This window comes from Lissotriton helveticus, chromosome 6 (genome assembly GCF_964261635.1).
Source record: "Lissotriton helveticus chromosome 6, aLisHel1.1, whole genome shotgun sequence".
NCBI lineage: Eukaryota > Metazoa > Chordata > Amphibia > Caudata > Salamandridae > Lissotriton > Lissotriton helveticus.
Window position 1 is genome coordinate 461,273,827 of NC_136067.1, and position 22,852 is coordinate 461,296,678.

The 22,852-nt window shown below is 40.1% G+C and overlaps 1 protein-coding gene across 1 annotated transcript in view; it reads left to right on the forward strand.

Annotated features, from left to right (window-relative positions):
• Positions 1–22,852, forward strand: part of MYOM2 (myomesin 2) — a 724,606-nt gene that overhangs the window by 102,615 nt on the left and 599,139 nt on the right. The window contains exon 6 of the mRNA XM_078647923.1: positions 4,243–4,335. Within this exon, the coding sequence (XP_078504049.1) occupies positions 4,243–4,335 (93 nt within the window). The remainder of the gene's footprint in view (positions 1–4,242; positions 4,336–22,852) is intronic.

Consider the following 22,852-nt stretch of genomic DNA (forward strand, 5'->3'; position numbering starts at 1 on the left):
CGACGAGTCCTGTGCACTGATCTACGATGTTCGATATCACACAGGCCCGGCTGTGTAAGAACCGACACATCGAGGGGACGGTGCTGGAATCGTTGCAGCGCATACCTGACCTTCGCGCATCGCATTGTCCCAGATCATGCATCTCATCGAGACGCCAGGTCTGTCGGTTCCCTGGGGTACGCAGTAAGAAACCAACGTATCACATCCCCAAGCAGTAAGAAACTGACCATCACCTCCTCTCCGATAAGGAACTGATGCATCACCTCCCCTGCGCAGCAGTAAGGAACCAACGGATCACCTTCCCATAAGCAAGAAACCAACGCATCACCATGCCTGTGTGCAAGTAACCCATGCATCAACTTCCCTGTGACCCTTTTTGCTTGTGTTTCTGACACATCCAAGGTAGTTTGTGTTGAAAGTGTTGCACCTATAGTTTGATATGGACAGAACTATTTCTACATTTTAAAAGTCATATTTTGATTATTGTATTGTGGATTTGTGTTGTTTTGTTCTTGTTTGGTTTAGATAAAGTTTACTTATTTTTCTAAACTGGTGTGGTGTCCAATAGTAGTTTTTTCACTGTATTACTGTATGTGTGCACAAACGCTTTACACACTGCCTGTGAGATAAGCCTGTCTTCGCATGTAGAGCTACCAAGGGGGTGAACAGGGTTTATTTTAGAAGTGTATCCCCCTTACCCTGACTAGGAAGAAGGACCCCTACTTGGACAAAGGTGCAAACCCTTGCCAACTAGAAACCCCATTTCTAACAACTATAAAGATTCATCAGTACTTCTTATGAGAAACCTTTGTCATTGGAAAGAAGGGGTACGCACGCTGTGGGGAAGACAATGCGTGTGTATCATTACCGTTCCACCGCATGTTACTTAAAAACAGCCATATTCCCACTTTTCACCCGTTCTCTACCCACACTTTTACCATTAACAAGGCGAATTCTTCAAAAACTGTCATCATTGAAAGCAAAGTATTTGATATATATGTTCTTGACTATCTTAAGTGTATGTATTGTCTATTTAAATAATTGAGTGACACAAAGCCTGGAGAAACTTAGGCACCACTACTGTTACTTGTACTGTCGAAATACAACGCGTCAGTCAAAGTGTTCATCTTTCCATAGCACGAGAGATTAAAAAGACAAAATGTATCAGATCAGCCAATGGTACAACAAATGGCTCAACGAATTAAAACAATTACACTAATAAGTCTAATTTCTCCCGCATGTCTTGTTCAAGGTGTGTCTCTAGACAACTCATATCAATGATATCCCAACATATTCCCTCCAACATCAAAATGCAAGTCAAATATTTGAGCCTTGTTCATACATGATGGCAAAGAAAACAGTGTTACTACTCACGTTCTTCGCAGAAAATGTGTTACCGTTGTTGCCATGGAAACTCTAAACCTGCATAGACACTATACCTGAACCTGAAATGGCACCATGAACAGCAGCCTAAAGTACATTTAGAAAACCAAAAGAAACAACAGCCATAACGTTGCTTAATATCACAAGCATTTATAAAAAGCTTCTCGCTAACAGAGAGTCTACTGACACTTCATTTTACCAGTTAAGGGTCAATGCACCGAAAGAAGAAATACAGAGTGCCTTATTCCCAAAGACAATTACACTTTGATTAATTTATACTTTTGAGTATGTTTATTGATTTCTTCTTATTCAAAATATCCGAGTATAGGTTACTACTAAAAAATAAAATAGTATCCCAACACCACATGGCTAACAATTGGTACTACAACACTGTGCCATAGAAATTAATGGTGGCAGGCAATCAAAATAAAATAAAAAAGAAGTACATAGTTGTTATTTAATTTCATATGCAGGTGTCTAACTTCACAACCAAAACTTTCACTGCCAACAAACCATTCACTATCCCTAAAATCCATTCCCATCTCAGGTTTCACTCGGCTAAACCTTTCCAAACACTATTAATACCCTGCAAGCTGGGCTACGATAAGAGTCTTCTAAATACTATTTCACACTATTACTGTCAATGGAAATCATCTGGGTGTAGCTGGGGATAGATGCTGTTATCCCTAGTTGCAATTTGGTACCCCTGTGTTGGACTTTCTGCAGGGTTATACCCAAATTTCTGCCTTAATCCTTCTGTTTTCTGAACCCGTTTTTGTTGGTTTACGAATCTGTGCACTTTACCACAGCTTAATAGTACTAAAGTGCTTGTGCTCTCTCCTCTAAACATGGAAACATTGGCGTACACCAAATTGGCACCTTTAATTTACTAATAAGTCCCTAGTAAAGTGGTACTACAGGTACCCAGGGCCTGTAAATTAAATGATACTAGTGAGCCTGCAGCACATATTGTGCTACCCACTTAAGTAGCCTTTTAAACATGTCTCAGGCCAGCCCTTATAGCCTGTGTGTGCAGTTTTAAACTGCCATTTTGACTTTTCAAAATAAACCTTTTGCGAGTCCTAAACCTTCCTATTTTAATACATACGTGGAACACTTAGAAAGAGGAAACAACAAGGAGAAGTATAGATATTAATCCTCATTGCGCGTCCCTTGGGAGTGTAGCATTTTGACACATCCCCAGGTTTACAAGTCTTGGTAAATCTGGGAATACACCAAAATCTATACATGAATGCGAGGGAACACCCATGCTCCATCCATGGAATGCCGTCCCAAGGCAGAGTTTCAAAAGGCAGTGATTTGCTCTGCCTTGCGTTACTCCAGATTTGCCAAGCAATGCAGGACCAAGTAAGGTGGGCTTGCATAGCTTGTTGCGATTCTCCTATAAACATGACCCGAGAATCTGGATTTCATTAAAGACACAGAGGCTAACATTAGGCATAATCTTTTAATGCACTCGCAAGCTGCGTTGCGCTATTGTAGCCAAGGACCGTTCCTCAAAGGACGCGCTTGAGCAGTATGAAGAAAATACCAAAATATGGGCACATTTGGGAGAACATAATAGCAAGACTCCCTAGTGTGCGACCAATTCGCAAACACAGATCGGACCGCGCGGAGACTCGATGGTGCGAGATCGTGGCTGGTGCACGAGCGTCGCAGAGACAGAGCGGGAGGAAAAGCCGATCTCCCTGAATAGGGAGAAGGCGGTGACTAAAAGAAACCGGCTATTGTGACTAAAAGAAACCGGTTATTCAGCCCCAACCGGTAAGAACTATCAATAAGAAGAGATCGTGAAGGAGGGGGGTCGGGAGGGATTGAAGACCATACATTCGATTTCAAGGGGGGAAATGAAGTGGAAAATGAGGGGGAAGAAGCCTCATCAATCGATCATAATGTAAAAGGCACAAGTAAATAGGCAATCTTGAAGTTAGCATTAAATAAAAAACATTTGAAATAGTAATAGAAGGAAACTTATCTGCTTGTGAGCCTCATTTAAAAGAAGAGACTGTTTCCTTAGGGCTCATGCCTTTCATACCTCTTGTTCATTCCATTCTAGAACTGTTTGTTTATGATGTACTGCGGCTGGTTGTGAGTGCATTAAAAGATTATGCATAATGTTAGCCTCCGGTCTTGTAATGAAATCTGACTTTAGCATTGCATTGCCCTTGTGACACCATGCTTGATGCAATGGCAATGCAATACTATGATAAATCTGGGCAATGGCCTTTTACCAAGCAATGTGTAGTTTGAAGTGGTGTGTTCTGTGGTCTACTCTCTTCCTTCCCCAACTTGCACCTAACATGGGTTTTGATTTCCACGCAAAAGTCCACATATCAATTTATAGGTCTAAGATCGTTTGACTTCAAAAGCCCTAAATAGAAAACCTTATATAAATAAAGCACTAATTAATTGAAATATGTTATGGTTTTATGACAATTGGGGAATTATATCTAATTTGGAAGGAGTGAAATGTTTCTTGATTGTTTTAAGTTTGTTAAATGACTGATACTGTAGTGCCTGTCTTTAAAAATCAATACACTTAATTCAGTAGCTGAAAATATTCTTCTTTTCTCGCATTTTGTATCCCATCCATATTAAATCAAAAATAAATCATAAAAATGAATAAGGTATGAAAATTCAATGATATATCATTGCTTTAGTTAGAATAGGAATTGGTAATGTTATAACAATTAGTCTCTAAGTGAGAAAATATTTACTGGTTGAAAGGTATCACACATCTATGTCGTAGTGTACATATTATAGGGTATATCATTCTTGGTAAATGTACTTCTGATATTGCTGAGCTGTTCTTTGATTACTTTATTTCTTTACTGTCAGGTATAAAAACGAATCTTTGATTAGCACAGCATCTGACCCAGGAAAGTACAGAATTGAAAGCAAATATGGGGTGCACATTCTGGAGATTAACAGGTAAGGCAGTGATGTACAACTTTGGATTAATGATCACAACCCTTTTAATATTCAAAAAAGTTTAGGTAGGAAATGTGTAAACCCTCATTGTGTACTTCCCTGCCATTATATGACCACAATGTAGAACACATAAAACAATCAACGAAATATAACACAAAATTGCACAACATATAATAGTATTGTCTCTGTAGTAAAAAATACTAAAGTACTGGGACTTTCATTTCTCTTGCTGTACATTGAACTGAAGAAGACTAGGCTGCCATTATTTGTTTGTATTAAACATGCTATGTGTGTGCTAAGCAAGTCTGAAAAGGTCATGGACCAGTAAGAGATTGTAAATATTTAACACAATCTTAGGAGCTTGCTCAATAAACAAAATCACATACTTATACATTCTGAAGATACACAGATTCTCTATGGTATCTCTAGTTCTTCTTTGGGAAGCTAGCCTACTCACAATGCTTAAACTAGTAAGAAAGTTTGAAATAAATATAGTAAAAGATTAATTTATGAGGTGTCACTAATTGTTTACACTGAAGAACTAGGAAAATATGCTCAACTATCTAATAGAGTGTTAGGGCTTGGGCTCCTCCATTAGAATTATTGTACGGCCTATTAAATCAATTATGGCCTATTAAATTCTAAGGGCCTAATTTAAGGGTGGGTGGGTGGATGGATTACACCTTCACAAATATTAGGGATATTCCGTCAGCTGTATTACAAGTGCCACTGAGTCTGTATGGCCGTCCACTGGATTACACGTGTCATTGAATGTTGTATGGCTGACTGCATATCCCTGACGTTTGTGACAGAATAACCCATCTGCCAAAGTTTAAGCCAGACTCTAACTCTGTCGAAAAATGTTTAAGTTAGCAGGCCCAGGCCTAGTTAATTTGGGCCAATAAAACTAAAGCAAGCTGGAAATGTTATTGAGTTCGAATCACATAAGTGGGAGCTGGCCACAGACATTAAGCAAAGAATGTTGAATGTTGGTCGACCAGCACAATTGGTGATCGAGATAAAACAGTGATATGCTTTTCTTTTTGAAACGTATCTGTTCAGGAGAAGGATCTATTTGAAGCTTAAACAAGAATTCAGGTTCTCAAATAAATGCTTTGACCACCCGAAGATTTGTTTTGGTCAATTAATTGAACATTATTTTCCATGAGTGAGCAAATTCCAGTGGAATGGTTCTTATTTATTTATTTATTCAAAGTTTTATATAGCGCGAACAAGATCCTTACAGATATCAGAGCGCTTCACAAAGACAGGGTAGTGGCAGTAGGAGTGAACAGAGATAATGGGAGCAGTATAGTAGTAGCTAACATGGTGGGGTAATAGTAACATACATAAAACATATCAAAATACAGTCAGGTAAACAAGTAAAATAAGACGGCACAAGTCATTGATCCCACTACAGGGGTGTTAAGGTGTTCCTTGGGTGTGTGGATGGCTTATACCAAAGTCTTAGTGTAGCGAGAACACTGAGTGGGGGCATCTGGAGAGTGAATCAACGTGTATCATATATTGGTAGTGACAACATCAAGTTAGAGGTATAGTGCCAGAGGACAAGGTGAACAGTGATACAAAGCAATGCAGAGTCTCTGATCCAGCACCAATCATGTTCAGGAGATCTTGGCCAGAAGGATGGTTTTCACCTCTTTCTTGAAGAGTGCAGTGGAGGAGATCCGCCTAGTTTCAGGCGGGAGCGCGTTCCAAATCCTGGGTGCCCTTCCAGAGAAGGAGCGCTTGTATGTTTTCTCTTTCCGGAATCTACGAGGTTTCAGGAGTAGGTTTTTTGTGCTTCTATTGGACCTCGAACCTCCTGAGATAGACAACTTTTGAGCGAGGTAGTTGGGTGCATTGTGGTGCACGGCCACGTGTGTCATAACTGCAATTTTTAGCTGTATTCTGGCTTCAAAAGGCAGCCATTTTAGAGACTTTAAGTCTGGGGATATATGCGAATGTTTTCTTGAGCCAGTAACGAGTCTTGCTGCAGCGTTCAGGGAGGCTCTTAAGGGTGCAGTTGTGGATAGCGGGAGTCCGCTGAGGGCCACAATTCCGTAGTCTATTCGAGGGATGACTAGAGCTTGTACAGCAGTTTGGAAGTCTTCGGCAGGGAGGAAAGGTTTAATTTTTCTCAGTGTGTTGATTTGGAAATTAGCTGCTTTTGTGGCTTTGCTGACGTGCTGCTGCATGTTGAGCTTGGCGTCGAGTGTGATGCCTAGGGATTTCGCCGAGTCCACGATGGTAGGTTGGACGTTGAGTGCTGTTAGGTTATTGAGCCATGTTTGGGTGGTGGAAGTTTTCGCCGGGGGTGAGATGAGTAGGAACTCGGTTTTCAGAGCATTTAGTTTGAGGTGATTATCTGCCAGCCAAGATTGAGTGTTAATAAGCGTGGAATTCAGATGTTTGATATCTTCCGGAGATTGTAACTTTAGGTAGAGTTGTGTGTCATCGGCGTACATATGGAATTGGACATTGGAAGCTTGAAGTAAGGTGGCGAGCGGTTCCATGACGAGGTTGAACAGTGTGGGGGAGAGGGAGGATCCTTGTGGAACACCCAGATCTGCAGGCACAGGTGTGGATAGCACATTGCACAGTTAAAACCCTAGTGGATTGATCAAAACCTTCTACATGATAAGAGACATTGCGGGTTTGCTAAGATGCAAAGGAGGACAAGGCTTTAAGAGTACAATTCTCAGACATGATCTTCTTAGTTAAAAAACAGACATTCGTAAACATCTTTTGACGCATCAAGAAATTTCCAGTGAAAATGGTTCTTAAAATTTAAATGCACATGGCAGATACTAGCCTTGTAAAACTCATGGTCCAAGATCTGTTTCGTTTTAATTCATACACTCAGGACATTCTGCAGCTTTAGGCGTCATCTAATGTGGCTGTAATTAAATTTGGCTGTAGGGAATTATTTTTCCCTGCTGTCACCTGGGTGGCTGCAGGGAAATGCAATATCTGCAACTCTGTTCTGCTCCTTCTTCTGCCCTACCCTGGGACATCCGTCAGAGGTCCAAGGACTGCAGGACTACTGAAAACAAGCCTGCCAACATTCCCAGGTCCATGTGTGATGTGTTGCTTCAGTCCAAGGTTTTTTCTTTGAATTCTGGGACTTGAAGTCCTGTTTTATAATAGAACACACAAGACTATAAGTTCCAGATTTCACAGGAAAAAAACCTGACATGGAGAAGCCCCGCACTCTTGGAGCTGGTAAACTTGGCGGCTATATAAAAATAAAGGTAATCTGCTGCAAAGTGGCATGCTCCAGCAGTGTACAACAGCAGAAAATCCTGCTCCTGCTGCACCTCAATGCCCTTTTTTTGCCCTCAATTTGTTCTTTAAAATATAGTTAGCTTGCAGTCCCAAATCTGTTTTAGTTTTTGAAAAAATAGAAAATGTATAAGGAAATAAGTTGCTGGTTTAGAGTTCTACTGAGTGAAACAGAGTGTGCATTCCTTTCTAGACAGTCCTTTCCAGAATGCTCTCAGCTGACCTGCAAGAGTTTTCTAATTTTGCGTTTTTGCTAAATTAACATGAAATTAGACGTGAAGCCTGACTCCTGTGATTTCCCAGACAAGGGCCACAATAAAAACAAACAAACCTTACAGCCTGTTTATTGAGCAGCAATATTCAGGGAGGGGGTTGCAAACTGTCAGCACCTTCTCTTTTTAATCTTGTGATTTTTCTAAAAATACAGTGCCACTTGAAACTATTTAAGATTTTGAAACTCCACTTCTTACTTGAACTTAGACTGAACGTTCCTAAAGCACCTCAGGGAATTTTTCCTTCCCTGAGGTGATATATGAACGTTATATGTATAGCACTCAATCCTACTGTTCAAATTGTGTTGGTGGGGAAACCAAGTCGATTCAAGAGTGCATAGGGCCAAATTCACCTTATTTTCCATACAGGGCAGTTAACGGCTCTGTTAATTTTGCTGCTTCAGTAACCTCAACAGGTTCAAATCCAATCACAATGACTCAGTCTTTATCCTGCAGTACATAATAGATGTGAGAGTTCGCTACCTACTCAGCGAAAGATTTGAAGATTGGAATCCTCATAATTCTTTTGGCGAGCGTGCCTTGGAACCCGCAGGGTGGTTTAGAACCCTCACTCACCAACCTAGTTGGTGACATGCTTAATTATTGGGTTCCCACCCTGGTCGCTGAATACTTCCAGGGTGCTATGACGCCTGATTACAGCAGAACTGGTGGGGTTTTCTGATTGTGACATTGTGTTAATTGTCAGTGTGCGATTTTTAAAATTGGCTCAGGAACTTCTTCCACATGTAGTGATTTTAATAATGATGGTCCTTGTCAAACTTTAAAAACCGTGGTGGATCTTTTTGAGATTTAAATTGATCCTCAATATGGTAAACATGTTTCAGCCATCTAGCTAAGTGCCTCTATGGGTCAATAGGACTTTCTAAAGATATGTGTGAGCAAATCAATGCGCACATCCCAGTATAGTGGGCACTCCCTCTGGTTCACAAAAAGGACTCCTCTGTTTTTGTTCAAACGTTTATTGGTTTGAATTGAAATTCATATTTTCATTAATGGATTATTTTTCATCCAGGTTTATCCTTTACACAAACACAACATTGCTCCAATGCATTTCGAGTTGAAAACTCTTTCTCAAGGAGCTCTGTGAAGGAATGAGAACGATCTAAGTTTGTATCAGCATAGCATTAACAGGTAAATCAAGTGAAAACGACATTCTCAACGGTGAATGACAGCAAAATTAAATGAATGTAAACAATCTGTGCGTAAAAAGCCAGTGTGACTTTTGAACCAAAAGTGACTTATCACATTGTTTCACATGCGTGATCAAATTATGTAAGAGAATGGTCAGTGCACCCAAAAAGGAAACCAAGATATAAAAGCAGATAGTAGGAGAAAGCGGTAGGCAAATGAAAATTTGCTCACGTGTGTGCCGGGCAGAAACTGCCGTGCTGGATGGGACGGAAAGAAAAAGCAGGTTAGGAAAACGCTCTGTGGGCGGGTACTAGCGCGTTTGAGACACACTCGAAAGTGTTGTCAAAGCTTACCAAAGCTGGATTCTTCAAGGGACTGCAAGGGTCTCCGGGTTGGTTGGTAGCGACGTGAAGTCGCTGGCTTGCAATGCGGGGTCTCATGCGAGGCTGACTCTGTTATGAACGCGCGGCGGGCTGACTGATCATGAAGATCAAGGAAGGACTAACTCGGAGCGACTTTGGGCGCCATATTGGAACGGGTGTTTGCCGCAAAGGAAAGGATAGTGAAAAGCTAAGAAAGGAGTCGTCAAACAGTGTAAAAAAATGGTAGAGGACACAACAAAGAGTAAGACAAAAGGGTTGGTGCAACAAACCATGAATTAATAATCAAAAATAAGTAGTCAAAAAAATGCAACAATAAATTCATGTGTACACAAATATGTAAACATATATGTAAACTCGCACAATTATTAATGTGTCCTTATATGCCCAGCCGGGTATTTATAGGAAGCAACTCAGTTCAATGCGGTCATTGAGACCGAACGGTTTATAAGATTGCAAACGGTAAATCCATGAAGTCTCTCTTTGGAGGAGGAACTTGCTGTTATCTCTTCCTTCTTTTTTATCCACAATCTCAAGAATCATGAATTTCAACTGTGCCACTGTATGTGAACCAGAGGGAGTGCCCACTATACTGGGATGTGCGCATTGATTTGCTCACACATATCTTTAGTTTACACTTCGGCGTAAACGGACGGTTACGCCTCCAGTTGGAGCACCTTTATACTCAATTAAAAATAAGACGAAGAGTTCAACTTTCCCAATCGACAACAGCAGTGCATTGCCCATCTCATTTTTTGGAATCTAACAGTTCTTCCGCCCCAAAGGCAATAGCACGCATTCAAAATGCAATACGACAATATCTCCAAGTCTACCGAAGCAAGAGCCAATATCCTAGCATATGGAGATGAGGAAAAGGAACGTATCTACGCATTAATTCAGGATGATGTATCACAAGAATCCAGTACTCGCACAAGAGAACAATGTGTCAAACATCTCTTATATCTATCCAAACGTCGTATTAATCAACAATTGCATGCAAAAACTTTGGTTAAATACCATCAAGCCCTCCGCATCCCACGTGGATTGAGGATCGCACTCAAACCTTCCTTGTGCAAAAACTCAAAGAACTTTCAAGCCAAGTGGAACGCTATCCTCAACAAATGTAGCCTGGACCTTATATTACTTATCGTAGAAGAGTTGTCCAACATCCTGATTGAACTAACCATTGAGATTTCGGAGGTAGAAAAAGAACTCGAAACTTTTAAATCAACTGAAGACATTTCACAAATGTTAGAAGATATCAAAACGCAACTAGAAAAACACACAAAAGAAATCAACGACAGGAAACTGAGGAAATTCAAACGTGACACTTTGGATTACCAATTGGATGAGGTATATACCTGGGCTGACATCTATGCCCAACGTCGTCGAAACAAACCAACGAGCCAAAATACTGATACTTCCTCCTCTGGAAGCGATACCTCGAGTAGGCAACCTAGAAAAACACCCCATGAGACCACCAGGGGTCAACAACAAGATAGAGCACAAGCAAATGAGAGCGCCTCTACATCCAACAGCGGTCCTTTTTTAGAGAAGGGCCCCGCGGCAACCGACGACCCAGGCGAAGCAAGAGACAAGGAACCAGATGTTCCAAACACAAGAGGCTCCAAGAAGGACAAAAAGAAACAGAATCGTTAGTCATTAATATCTCGGATATTGAATTATCGCAACATGAGATTGAACTCTTACAGAAAGGCACGTCTTTTATCCCCACTTCATTTACCAATCAACTGGAATTGGAGACCAGCACATTCAAATTAACTAGAAAGTTAAGACTACGCCACTTCTTCGAAAATGTAATTCCACCATCATCAGATCAGAAAGTGGATCTTCTCTGTGGACTACGCCCCACAAGTTCATATATACCACCCGTTAGCCACAAAAGTATAGACACTTTTGAGACTTTAGTCAAACAGGATTTGGGAAAAATCAATTTCAGGAAAAAAACTAAGAACAGAAATTTAACACAGAAAGATAATGATACATTGAAAAAAATTGCCAATAACAAATTGATCAAATGTATTAAGGCTGATAAAGGCGGGGCTCTCGTCGTCATGAATTCTAGCATGTACAACGCCAAAATGGATGAACATATCGGGAAAACCGATACTTACATTCCATTAGATTCTAACCCCACGAACCTATATAAAACCACACTAACAGTGATTATCAACGCAGCCCACGACAAAGGAACCATCGATGATCGTACCAGGAAATTCTTATTGGTAGATTTTCCAAGAAGTCCCACCATAACCCTGTTACCGAAAATCCACAAAAATCTGATGGACCCACCCATGCGGCCAATAGTGTCCACCAAGGGATCCCTCCACGAGCCTGTGGGAAAATTTCTAGATCGGCATTTGCAACCATTCGTGAAAGAATTGAAAAGTTATGTAAAAGACACAACGGAATTCATTCTCAAATTGTCGGAAATCAAAATAGATAAAAATGACAAGATTTTCTTCTGCACCGCAGATGTGAATAGTTTGTACACCTCAATTCCACACGGAGGTGGAATTGAAGCAATTGAAAAGAGCCTAGCACACAGCAACATCTCAGAAACTTCGAAAGTATTCCTCATGGAGCTCATGATTTATACTTTATACCATAGCTATTTTTGTCACAACAACAACTGGTTCCAACAATCATCTGGGATGTCTATGGGCAACTGCGCCGCACCGGCGTACGCCAATATTTACATGGCTGATTTCGAACAACAGTACATCTATGAAAACCCAACTTGGACCAACAACCTACTGATGTACGTTCGGTACATCGATGATTTATTTTTTGTGTGGAAAGGCACTAGAACCATGCTGGAAAATGAACTCAACAATCTAAACACTAAAGATGATCGAATTCAAATCACATGGAATCTGGATGATACACAAATCAACTTCTTGGATGTACTGATCAAGAGATCTGAAACTGGTTTAATCACAGACCTTTACAGGAAACCAACCGATCGCAATAATACGTTGCATTTCACAAGTTTTCATCAACAATCATTGAAGCGCCATCTCCCATACAGTCAAATGTTACGATTAAAACGCATAGTATCCAATCCGGATACATACATTCAAAGGATTGACGAAATGAGTCTAAGATTCACAGCCAGAGGTTATCCGGCAAACACCACAGTGGAAGCAAGAAGAAAAGCATCTGCAATCACACGTGAAACAGCTCTTAAAAAGACAACGAAAAAAGAAACAAACCGGATGGTAGTTGTTTCGAAATATTCCACACTAAGTGGTAGATACAAGAAGATTATTTTACAGCATTGGAGAATTTTGGCTTTGGAACCAGATTTTAAAGATATGTTTAAAGATCCTCCAATTTTTGCATACACTCGTGCCAACAACCTCAAGGAAATCCTATCGAAAGCAACACCTGTTCAACCCATCTACAAAGGCACAAAACCGTGCCTTAACTGCAACAATTGTAACAACATTATCAGTGGTAACAAAATCAACCACCCAATGAGAGGCACAGAAATCAAGGTAAAAGTCAATGCAACATGCGACTCGTCTAACCTAATTTATCTTCTCAAGTGTCCTTGTGGGAAAATCTACATAGGGAAAACTGAGCGAAAAATGAAAGTCAGATTGAATGAACATAAATCTAATATCAGGACAAAGCAAGCAAAATCAAGTGTAGCTGTACACTTCATGGAAAATCATCATACAGTGGCACAGTTGAAATTCATGATTCTTGAGATTGTGGATAAAAAAGAAGGAAGAGATAACAGCAAGTTCCTCCTCCAAAGAGAGACTTCATGGATTTACCGTTTGCAATCTTATAAACCGTTCGGTCTCAATGACCGCATTGAACTGAGTTGCTTCCTATAAATACCCGGCTGGGCATATAAGGACACATTAATAATTGTGCGAGTTTACATATATGTTTACATATTTGTGTACACATGAATTTATTGTTGCATTTTTTTGACTACTTATTTTTGATTATTAATTCATGGTTTGTTGCACCAACCCTTTTGTCTTACTCTTTGTTGTGTCCTCTACCATTTTTTTACACTGTTTGACGACTCCTTTCTTAGCTTTTCACTATCCTTTCCTTTGCGGCAAACACCCGTTCCAATATGGCGCCCAAAGTCGCTCCGAGTTAGTCCTTCCTTGATCTTCATGATCAGTCAGCCCGCCGCGCGTTCATAACAGAGTCAGCCTCGCATGAGACCCCGCATTGCAAGCCAGCGACTTCACGTCGCTACCAACCAACCCGGAGACCCTTGCAGTCCCTTGAAGAATCCAGCTTTGGTAAGCTTTGACAACACTTTCGAGTGTGTCTCAAACGCGCTAGTACCCGCCCACAGAGCGTTTTCCTAACCTGCTTTTTCTTTCCGTCCCATCCAGCACGGCAGTTTCTGCCCGGCACACACGTGAGCAAATTTTCATTTGCCTACCGCTTTCTCCTACTATCTGCTTTTATATCTTGGTTTCCTTTTTGGGTGCACTGACCATTCTCTTACATAATTTGATCACGCATGTGAAACAATGTGATAAGTCACTTTTGGTTCAAAAGTCACACTGGCTTTTTACGCACAGATTGTTTACATTCATTTAATTTTGCTGTCATTCACCGTTGAGAATGTCGTTTTCACTTGATTTACCTGTTAATGCTATGCTGATACAAACTTAGATCGTTCTCATTCCTTCACAGAGCTCCTTGAGAAAGAGTTTTCAACTCGAAATGCATTGGAGCAATGTTGTGTTTGTGTAAAGGATAAACCTGGATGAAAAATAATCCATTAATGAAAATATGAATTTCAATTCAAACCAATAAACGTTTGAACAAAAACAGAGGAGTCCTTTTTGTGAACCAGAGGGAGTGCCCACTATACTGGGATGTGCGCATTGATTTGCTCACACATATCTTTAGTTTACACTTCGGCGTAAACGGACGGTTACGCCTCCAGTTGGAGCACCTTTATACTCAATTAAAAATAAGACGAAGAGTTCAACTTTCCCAATCGACAACAGCAGTGCATTGCCCATCTCATTTTTTGGAATCAATAGGACTTTCGTCAGGACCAAAAATCAAAATCGCATGCACGCTACGGCTTGCGAATAAAGGTTTGTACCGACAAACATTTCAATCATGAAGGAAGTCACCTCTTGTAACAATTCCTGTGAAGAAAAGATCATGAGAAAAGATATATGTTACGTAGCTAGACATACTCTGCGGCTGTGTGTAACCATTTGAGCACTGCTGCTACCAACGCCATGTAAAAACTAATCATTATGCTGAAGACCAGGTTATCAGTAAATTCCCACTAGTACTTGTGGGTTCACTTATTTGTTGTCTCCAGTTTGGAATTTTAGCCTATACTTGGAGATGACGATGTACAATTTAGACAAACAGCATAAGTGTTCATAGGTGAACAAAATGCTAGACATACACATAGCAAAAGGTGCCTCTCGCTTGTTGTGGGCACATACTTGTTAACTTAACGGACGACAGAACTCTGCACCAGGCCTTGCATCTGTGAGACCTCACTCGCATAAAAGTGTGAATAAACCCCAAAAATAACTCATAATAAAATAGTTGATCTCTACATGGGATGCTCCAAGGAGGTGGACCATGTCATCATTAGCGCGGGGACACGCCGAGATGGCGTTACTGGGCGCTTTATAAGCTCTTTTATTATTATTATTATTATTATCACACTATGTAAGCCATGAAACAAAGATATATTTAATTGCCAGTTCAAATGGAATAAATAATCCTGTTAACAGAAAGGAGGCTGCAGTAGATTACAGATGTGCTACAGACTTAATTAATGTCAGTGGGTTCCCCAGAATTGGGATAGTCATTAGTAAGCACCAACGTACTCCACGGATGGTTCTGTATACAATTCATACTGGCTAATGTGCTAGTATTAAGAATACTGAGGTTAGACTCCATAGCTGTGACAGCTCACCTATTGTAGCAGTAGTCAGGTGACCTAAACTCTGTAAGAGATCCTTGAAGGTAGGTATCAGTGACAGTATAACAGTCATCACTAGTCAATCAACAGGAATGCCCCCTTACTTCTTAAGAATAGTATATTTTTTGTATTCATAACAAAAGTAAAGTAATGATAAAAGGAGACTTAGTATAGAAAAACAGGTTTCTTCCCTAATAGTTACAGAATTCTGATTACATGGATGCAGAAGAAAGCTGGAGACTATTTACTATAGGCAACAGTAGGTTATCCTATGTGCCCATTGCCAGCCACTTTGATGATGTTCTCGGTGAGCCAATGTTTTGTGAGCACACCACATGCATGTTTAAGAGACACATTTATATTTGTATGTCTGGAATGCAGAGTACATATACAAGAGTGCTTGCAAACAGCTGTTTGGAGGGGAGCCAGCACTAGGCTGACTGCTGTCTGATGGTGAAATGGATAGGAGTCTTAAGTTTCTTTGCATATTAGCCACACTTGGAGCTCAAGCAGTTTTAGTGACTTGGGACTTTGCTTCAATGAAAGCTTTAATCCCTAACTTCCATTAACGTATTCCATCCCCTCTTGGCCAAGAACATCTTTAAGTGATAACTGGTGGAAAGCGTCCTGAATATTACTGGCAGAAAGAATTATTTAGCACCTCATATGCCAGAGAACTTCCATGCAGTCCTCTTCACTTTAGACTGGAGGAAGGGCAACAAAATAATTATTATTTTGTCGCTTGGAGGAAAGCCCTACCCAGGAGGGGTGGTGAATGCACTAACTGTACATGGCAGCTCTGGTTCCCAGGAGTATGTGTAAATAGAGGAAAACAGCCATGGTGATGGGGTAATCATGGGCTCACAGTCAACCCTGCCTTTAAGGTCTCCTACTTACACAAAGAGTCTGTGGGGCATATAGCTGGAGAGCCGAGCAAACATGTATCAGACCTCGACCATGCAAAGAGTGGGATTAGAGATATGCACGTCTTTGAGTATACTTCTGGGCTTCCTTCATCACCCATTTTGAGAACACTGACATGGGCAACCAGTCTGAAACTCTTATGATTCAGAATGCTAGGGAAATGGACATATATAGGTGCTAGAATTACAGCAATAACCGTTACACATGGAAGGCAGGTTAATTAACTGCCATTTGACTGCCAGGGTAGAGATGGAGGACTGGTGACAGAAGCTAGTTGTTTGTTTACAATGGAAGCCACAATGGCAATTAGTAGTGCCCTGTGTTCACTATAGTACTGGAAGGGAATGAGACAGATGTTCTCTAGATTTAGTTGGTTGTAAATGGAACAAAGCAGCATCTGTGACATATTCTGCAAGCACATGGACAAGGAGGAACAGTAAAGTGACGGAGCTGGCTGGAATTATGGGATTAGCTGTACCTGAAATGACTGGTGTGTGGTGTAAGCAAGTGGTATGGATTCTGTGAGTGGTTGTTGGGAAACAAGTGACTGTAGAGGGGTTAAATGGAGTGATGGCATGGAATAGAGTTATCTGGCTGTTGGGGTGACAGTGGGCCTCAGCCAGAGGTTAACCTGAATGACCGGTAAGGTAACAGGTAAGTGGTTGAAGGGGTTAACTAAAGTGATTTGTTCAGGAGATTGCTCGGAGTGGTAAGTGAAGTGACTTGCTAATGACTAATAATGGAGTGATTGGTTAAGTGGTACTGTACAAAGGAGGAGGCTACAGTGTCATGGATGGCTAACCGGGTTAACTAAAGTAAGTGTGAGGAAATAAGAGGTTCCCCATGATCTGTTTGAAAACGCTACAGGAATGACTTGAGACAGGATAAGGAATGGCTTGTTGAATAACTTGCTGTGACTAGTTGAAAGGGTTAAGGGGTACTGACTAGCAGCCTGTGTGGGGTTCCTTTGCAGAAACATATTGGTTATGTTTCTCTTAGGGTCTGCTGAGACAGTTCTATCCCCCAAAATGGATTTGTGTGCCTGCACTTCAGAAGTACATTCAGGAGCCCATAGCCACCACCTCCAGTCACCAGACGTACAAATGCCCTTCTTAGTAATCATTAAAACGTACCATCAATAACACTCCACGCTATTAATTCTCACACTAATCCCATACATAAACTCATTCTCCAAAATATGTCGAAATAGAATACCAGAAAAGTTTAGAAACATATTTGTGGTCTTTAACCCACAATCTGTGTTCAAAATACAAATATTTGTAAGGAAGCATATACCAAAATGTTACAAAAAAACATGGAAGATCCTTCTAAGATAAGTGAATCTGTCTCCGAAATGTATACACCTCTAAATCATGTATCACTGAGCGTCCATGATTTTTAATTGATATCATAACTAGACATCCAGTGTTCATAGATCATGTCTTAATATCCCGTTGATGTGTTTTGGTGGAGTGGGACTAATACACATATGTATCTTCCATCAATTAAAATAAACAATGCCAAGTCCATCCAATATAGTTCTGATCATATATAAATGGGCAGGTGAAAGCCTAATTTGCCCATTATAAGTCACAGCCGAAGCCCCTAAGGTCCACTCTGTCAAGAATCATGGATAGGGTTCTCCTACACAGTATTCGCTGAGTTACGCTGGAGAATTATCTTCACTATGGAATGAGCCTCTGTTTTATGGGATAATATAAAAAACTTGAATTTATCTTGGTTAAAAACCTTGTGGCATATACCCAACTCTTTCCGAAGTGACGTACTGATGACTTCACTAATCCTTATAGTACATCACTTAAGAAAGAGCGTTCAAGTACCTCTGTAACTTGCAGGAAATAGTGTCCAATGGCAATTGAAAACCTTCACCATAAAAACTGTGACGGCATCAAGTTCCTTCCATTCAGTCGGTCCGTAATTCTACGAGTGAAAAAAACAACATCCAGTCGCAACATAGTGTGGCTTGAGAAGGCAGACAACAGCCTCAATTAAATGGGAGAATACATGGCGGAATACCCGTGTCACCTAAGCATCGCTCGAATGAATAAAGTAATGCAAATGGTATCGTCAAAGTAATCCAATGGATTTACATGATTGTCAAGTTCACTGGAAGAAAATGGAGGGCTTGCTGGGACAGCTTTTATATAGCATAACTGCACAGCTTTTTCATGTCCTGTGGTAAACAGTTATCACAAAGCCTCTATTCTATCTATTCTAAAATTGATGCATACTTTTTGGAGAGAGGGAGGAGAGGCAGGTAGTTGGGTCTTTACAGAGGGCAGTGTGTAGTAGAACACCCACAATGGCCTTTAGAACCAATTAGACCACTTAGCCCTCTTAAAAGGGTGAAGAAGATGCAAAGCAGATAGATTTCAACCACACTATTTGCCATGAAAATGCATCAATTAATGCAGATGTCTGCTTCAAAATGCTCTTTTTATGCTGCACATTTTTCAAACGAATGCCACCTTATTATGGGCGTCTATCTAAGAAAACAAACGCTTGACCTCTCAGGGATAATTACAAGGTGAGGCCATGCCAAGCCTGCAGACACTCCAGCCAAGGTAAATACCGCCACACAGACCTGTAGAGGGGAACCATATGTCGTTAAGTATAGTTTTAAATAAATCCCAATAGAATTGTTTTGATTATTTCCACGATTTAAAACTGTATATCGTTTTGATAAAGATGTCTTTCTGGCACCATGTTTTATAGTAAAGTAAATCATTTTTTTGTGTTTTAATGCTTGAATATAGAACCAGTAGGTTTAACTTACTAGACTCGCCCGAAAGCACAATGATCCTTTCTTCAATGTAGGAGTGAATTGTAATAAATTGTACAGTTTTCCATTTGCAATGATCTGATAAATGATTAGGTTCTAAATAACATTTATGTTCCCATGGACATACCGCACTTTTCTAGAGGTTGTAACCTACACAATGGCAATACCACCGACTTTTAGTTTGGTACTGAAGTAATAAATGTATTAGTTTGTATTCAAAGGTATACTTCTTCCAATTTAATATTCTGGCACACGAATTTATAAAAAGATATATATATATAAGTAAATAAACCACAGACATCAAAAGCAGCCTAAATATAGGTGCATATGCATGAATATGATTACAAATGGAAACTAGGGGTGTGTGACGTTGTGAAGGTTCCCGTGCGCTCTTCACAGATTTCATGCAAACCCATTGAAATATCGACAAAGTAAGAACGTTCTATATGTTTGAACTCTACAGTGAAAATCTGGACTTTCATGCTACCTTCTATTTCTCATTTGCCCAATTTTCTCAAAAATGCTTTCCACTGATTTAAAAATTCTTTTTGAGGCTGTTTTGGTGCTGCTGTAAATATGTGTTTTTTAATATGTTAGTCTAATACTTTGCTGTATCATTGACTTCTGAATATCAGAGTCTAGCATCCAGTTTTAAGGTCACAAGGAAAATGAAGCGATCACAGCCCACATCCAGTTTCAAATTAAAACCCTATGAAATGTAACTTCCAGTTGCAGCGTAATATTAAAATTAGCAACTAAGGCGCAGATTCGTAAAACAATTGTACAACACAACTCAACAAACGATGCGGGGCTGCTTTGCAGTATGGGGAGAGATGAGCACCGAACCATGGGGCATATTAGCAAGAACCTCGTTAAAATTATCGCCGTTTTAGCGGCAGGGCCGCTCAAACGGCTATAATGGGCTTGCTAATATGTGTTATAGAATTCCAATAGAAGCCCATGTTAGATGTCCTGCACATCTAACCTGGGCTTCTATGGGAATTCACAACGGCATATTATCAAGCTCATTATCGCTGTTTTAGCTGCAGTTTCCTGCCGCTAAAACTGCAATAATTTTAACGAGGTTCTTGCTAATATGCCCCCATATTTACAAAACAAGGCGTACACCTGCTCTCTTTCCCTGCTTTGGAGCACAAAAAGGTTGCCTAGTGCCATTGCAAGCACCTTTGCACTATAATCAAAGGTGCCTGTGTGATTTCTGGTTTAGGTTTTTGTACTGTGTGAAATGTTAGGAGAAATGAATAACATTTCTTCTTCATGCTTCTCTCAAGAATACATTACTTTTTGAGGCAAAACAAGGTCTTACAATGTTTGTGAATCTAGTTTTACATCAACAGTAATTGATAGTAGTAGCATTGGAATGCCCACATTCCCCCATGATGCAAACAAGTGCAAAAATTGCTAAGAGCTGTTTGAACAACTCTAAGGGTAAAGTTTTGTGCTGTCAATTAAATTTAATGGAAGTCTTGTGTGAACATGGGCTTCTATGGGAATTCTCCAGGGCATATTATCAAGCACATTATCGCCACTTTAGCGGCAGTTTTCTGCCGCTAAACCGGTGATAATTTTAACGCTGCTCTTGATAATATGCCCCTTAGAGACTTTGTTCCACTTTATGTCAGTTAGAGTGACTTTACACTAACACAAAGTCCTGTTAAATCTGGCCGAAATTTTAAGTATGGCAAAACTGCCAGTAATCTAGGTGGATGTAGGACCATAATATGACATTTCGAGAAAAACTTTAGTTGCATAATAAAAACAAACTTGCAAATCCCTTATATAAACATGAATTGCTAATTATACATAAAAATTCCAAGTTTAAGCCATGCAATTATTATTATTTTTTTGGCATAGCTTTCGCTTTTTCGGAGTTTGATGAAATTAGTTAACACTCTATCCTACAATTAAATACATAATAAGAATCTTCCGTCAATTCGGATATTACCACCTTCAGCAATGGAGACATGGATATAAACTCCTCAGCTGTTCATGCCAAACTGCTGAGCTGGGTGTCATTCGATCTGAGGCCACTTAAAACAGCTTGGCGTGTCTTGGCTTTCGCATTAGCACCACCCTCAGACGTCTATCCACGCAGTGAAGTTCTCCTTGACATTTATCTTTCCGAATGTCCAGAGCATGCCTTGGCTTGGGGGAAGCATTCCTGGGATGCCAAGATGAGAGCATCATCATACACTTTTAAGCTTTGTAAATGGAATCGGTTTCATGAATTCACTTCTCTATTCGTCACTTTGTGGGCAGCCCTTGTTCTACTTTTATTGAGTACAAAATATAATCGTATATATCATGGGTAAAACAAAAGAGAGTTTAGTGTGCTTACAATAAAAATGCATGCCATAACTATCAAACAGCCCAAATGTAAGTGTTGATGTTAGTGTATCAGAAAGGTTTTCTTTCACAACGTTCATGGAAAAGAAGAACAGGAGGAAGGAGCCGTGATTGCAGGATGCTTTATAGATCCTGAAATCTTAAATGAATGTAATTTAAAAGGAAGCGAATTATGAATCCCTTATAAAAGTTTTACGTCTTCCCTTTTTTACTATGCTTGCAAATGTTTTTTTGAAGTACAGCTTACAAGGCTAACCCCATCTCTGTTGAGTTCTGAAAGGACACCCATTAGTATTCCATGTCCAATAACCTAATCAGAAGATTCAATCGTTAATGAGAGACAACTTCACTAAAGTCGTTAATATTTGAAAGAGTCATTAGTCCTGTTTTTTAACACATATTCTGGGTAAACCTAATCGCTCTGCGCTGCACATTGAATGTTATGGCATGTTTAAGTGTGAGAAACATGTCACAACTTCAGGAACCTCAGAGGGAAATCGTGTGAGGAGAATCTTAGTACATGAATATGACTCGGCATTAACCTTCCGAGGCTGGCAAATTGAGTACTATTAAATTGGGTAATTATAATGTTTGGTGATTATTTACAGCACTTAATAATGGCAGAAGTGAGCTTTGAAGCATGATCTTAATAAGTTATTATTATTAATATTATTATTATACTTCATGGACTTGGTTATTTATGCAGGGTCAACCACAAACTTTTTGCCTTCACCCTCCTGTTTTCTAAACCTGTTCTTGTTGGCTTTTAGGACTCTGTGCACTTTACCACTGGGAACCAGTGCTAAAGTGCTTGTACTATCTACTTTAAACCTGGTAAAATTGGCTTACACCCAATCGTCACATTTAATCTACTTGTGAGTCCCTTGTAAAGTGGTACTACATGTACCCAGGGACTGTTAGTTAAATGCTACTAGTAGACCTACAGCACTCATTGTGTCAACCACGTACATAGCCCTTTGAACATGTCTCAGGCCTACATTGCAGCCTTTGTTTGCAGTTTTAAACTGCCATTGTCACCTGGCATATTGAATCCTTTGCCAGGTCTAAACCTTCCCTTTTAATACAAATAAGTCCCTACTTGCGTAGGCCCTAAGTAGCCCATTATACTTTTAACTTTTACATGTCCTGGTAGTAAAAAACGTCTACATTTGTTTTCACTACTGCAAGATTTGCCTTTCACATTGGGTTAACTAATTACATTTAATTAGTGATCACTTTCTCCTTAATTCAAATCTGGTACCAGGTATAAGTATTGAACCCTAAGAATCAACACTTCAGTACACCTCTGGACCTGTGGAAGACTCAGTTGGACTGTTGTGCTGTTCAGCTAAAAGGACTGCTTCTCTGC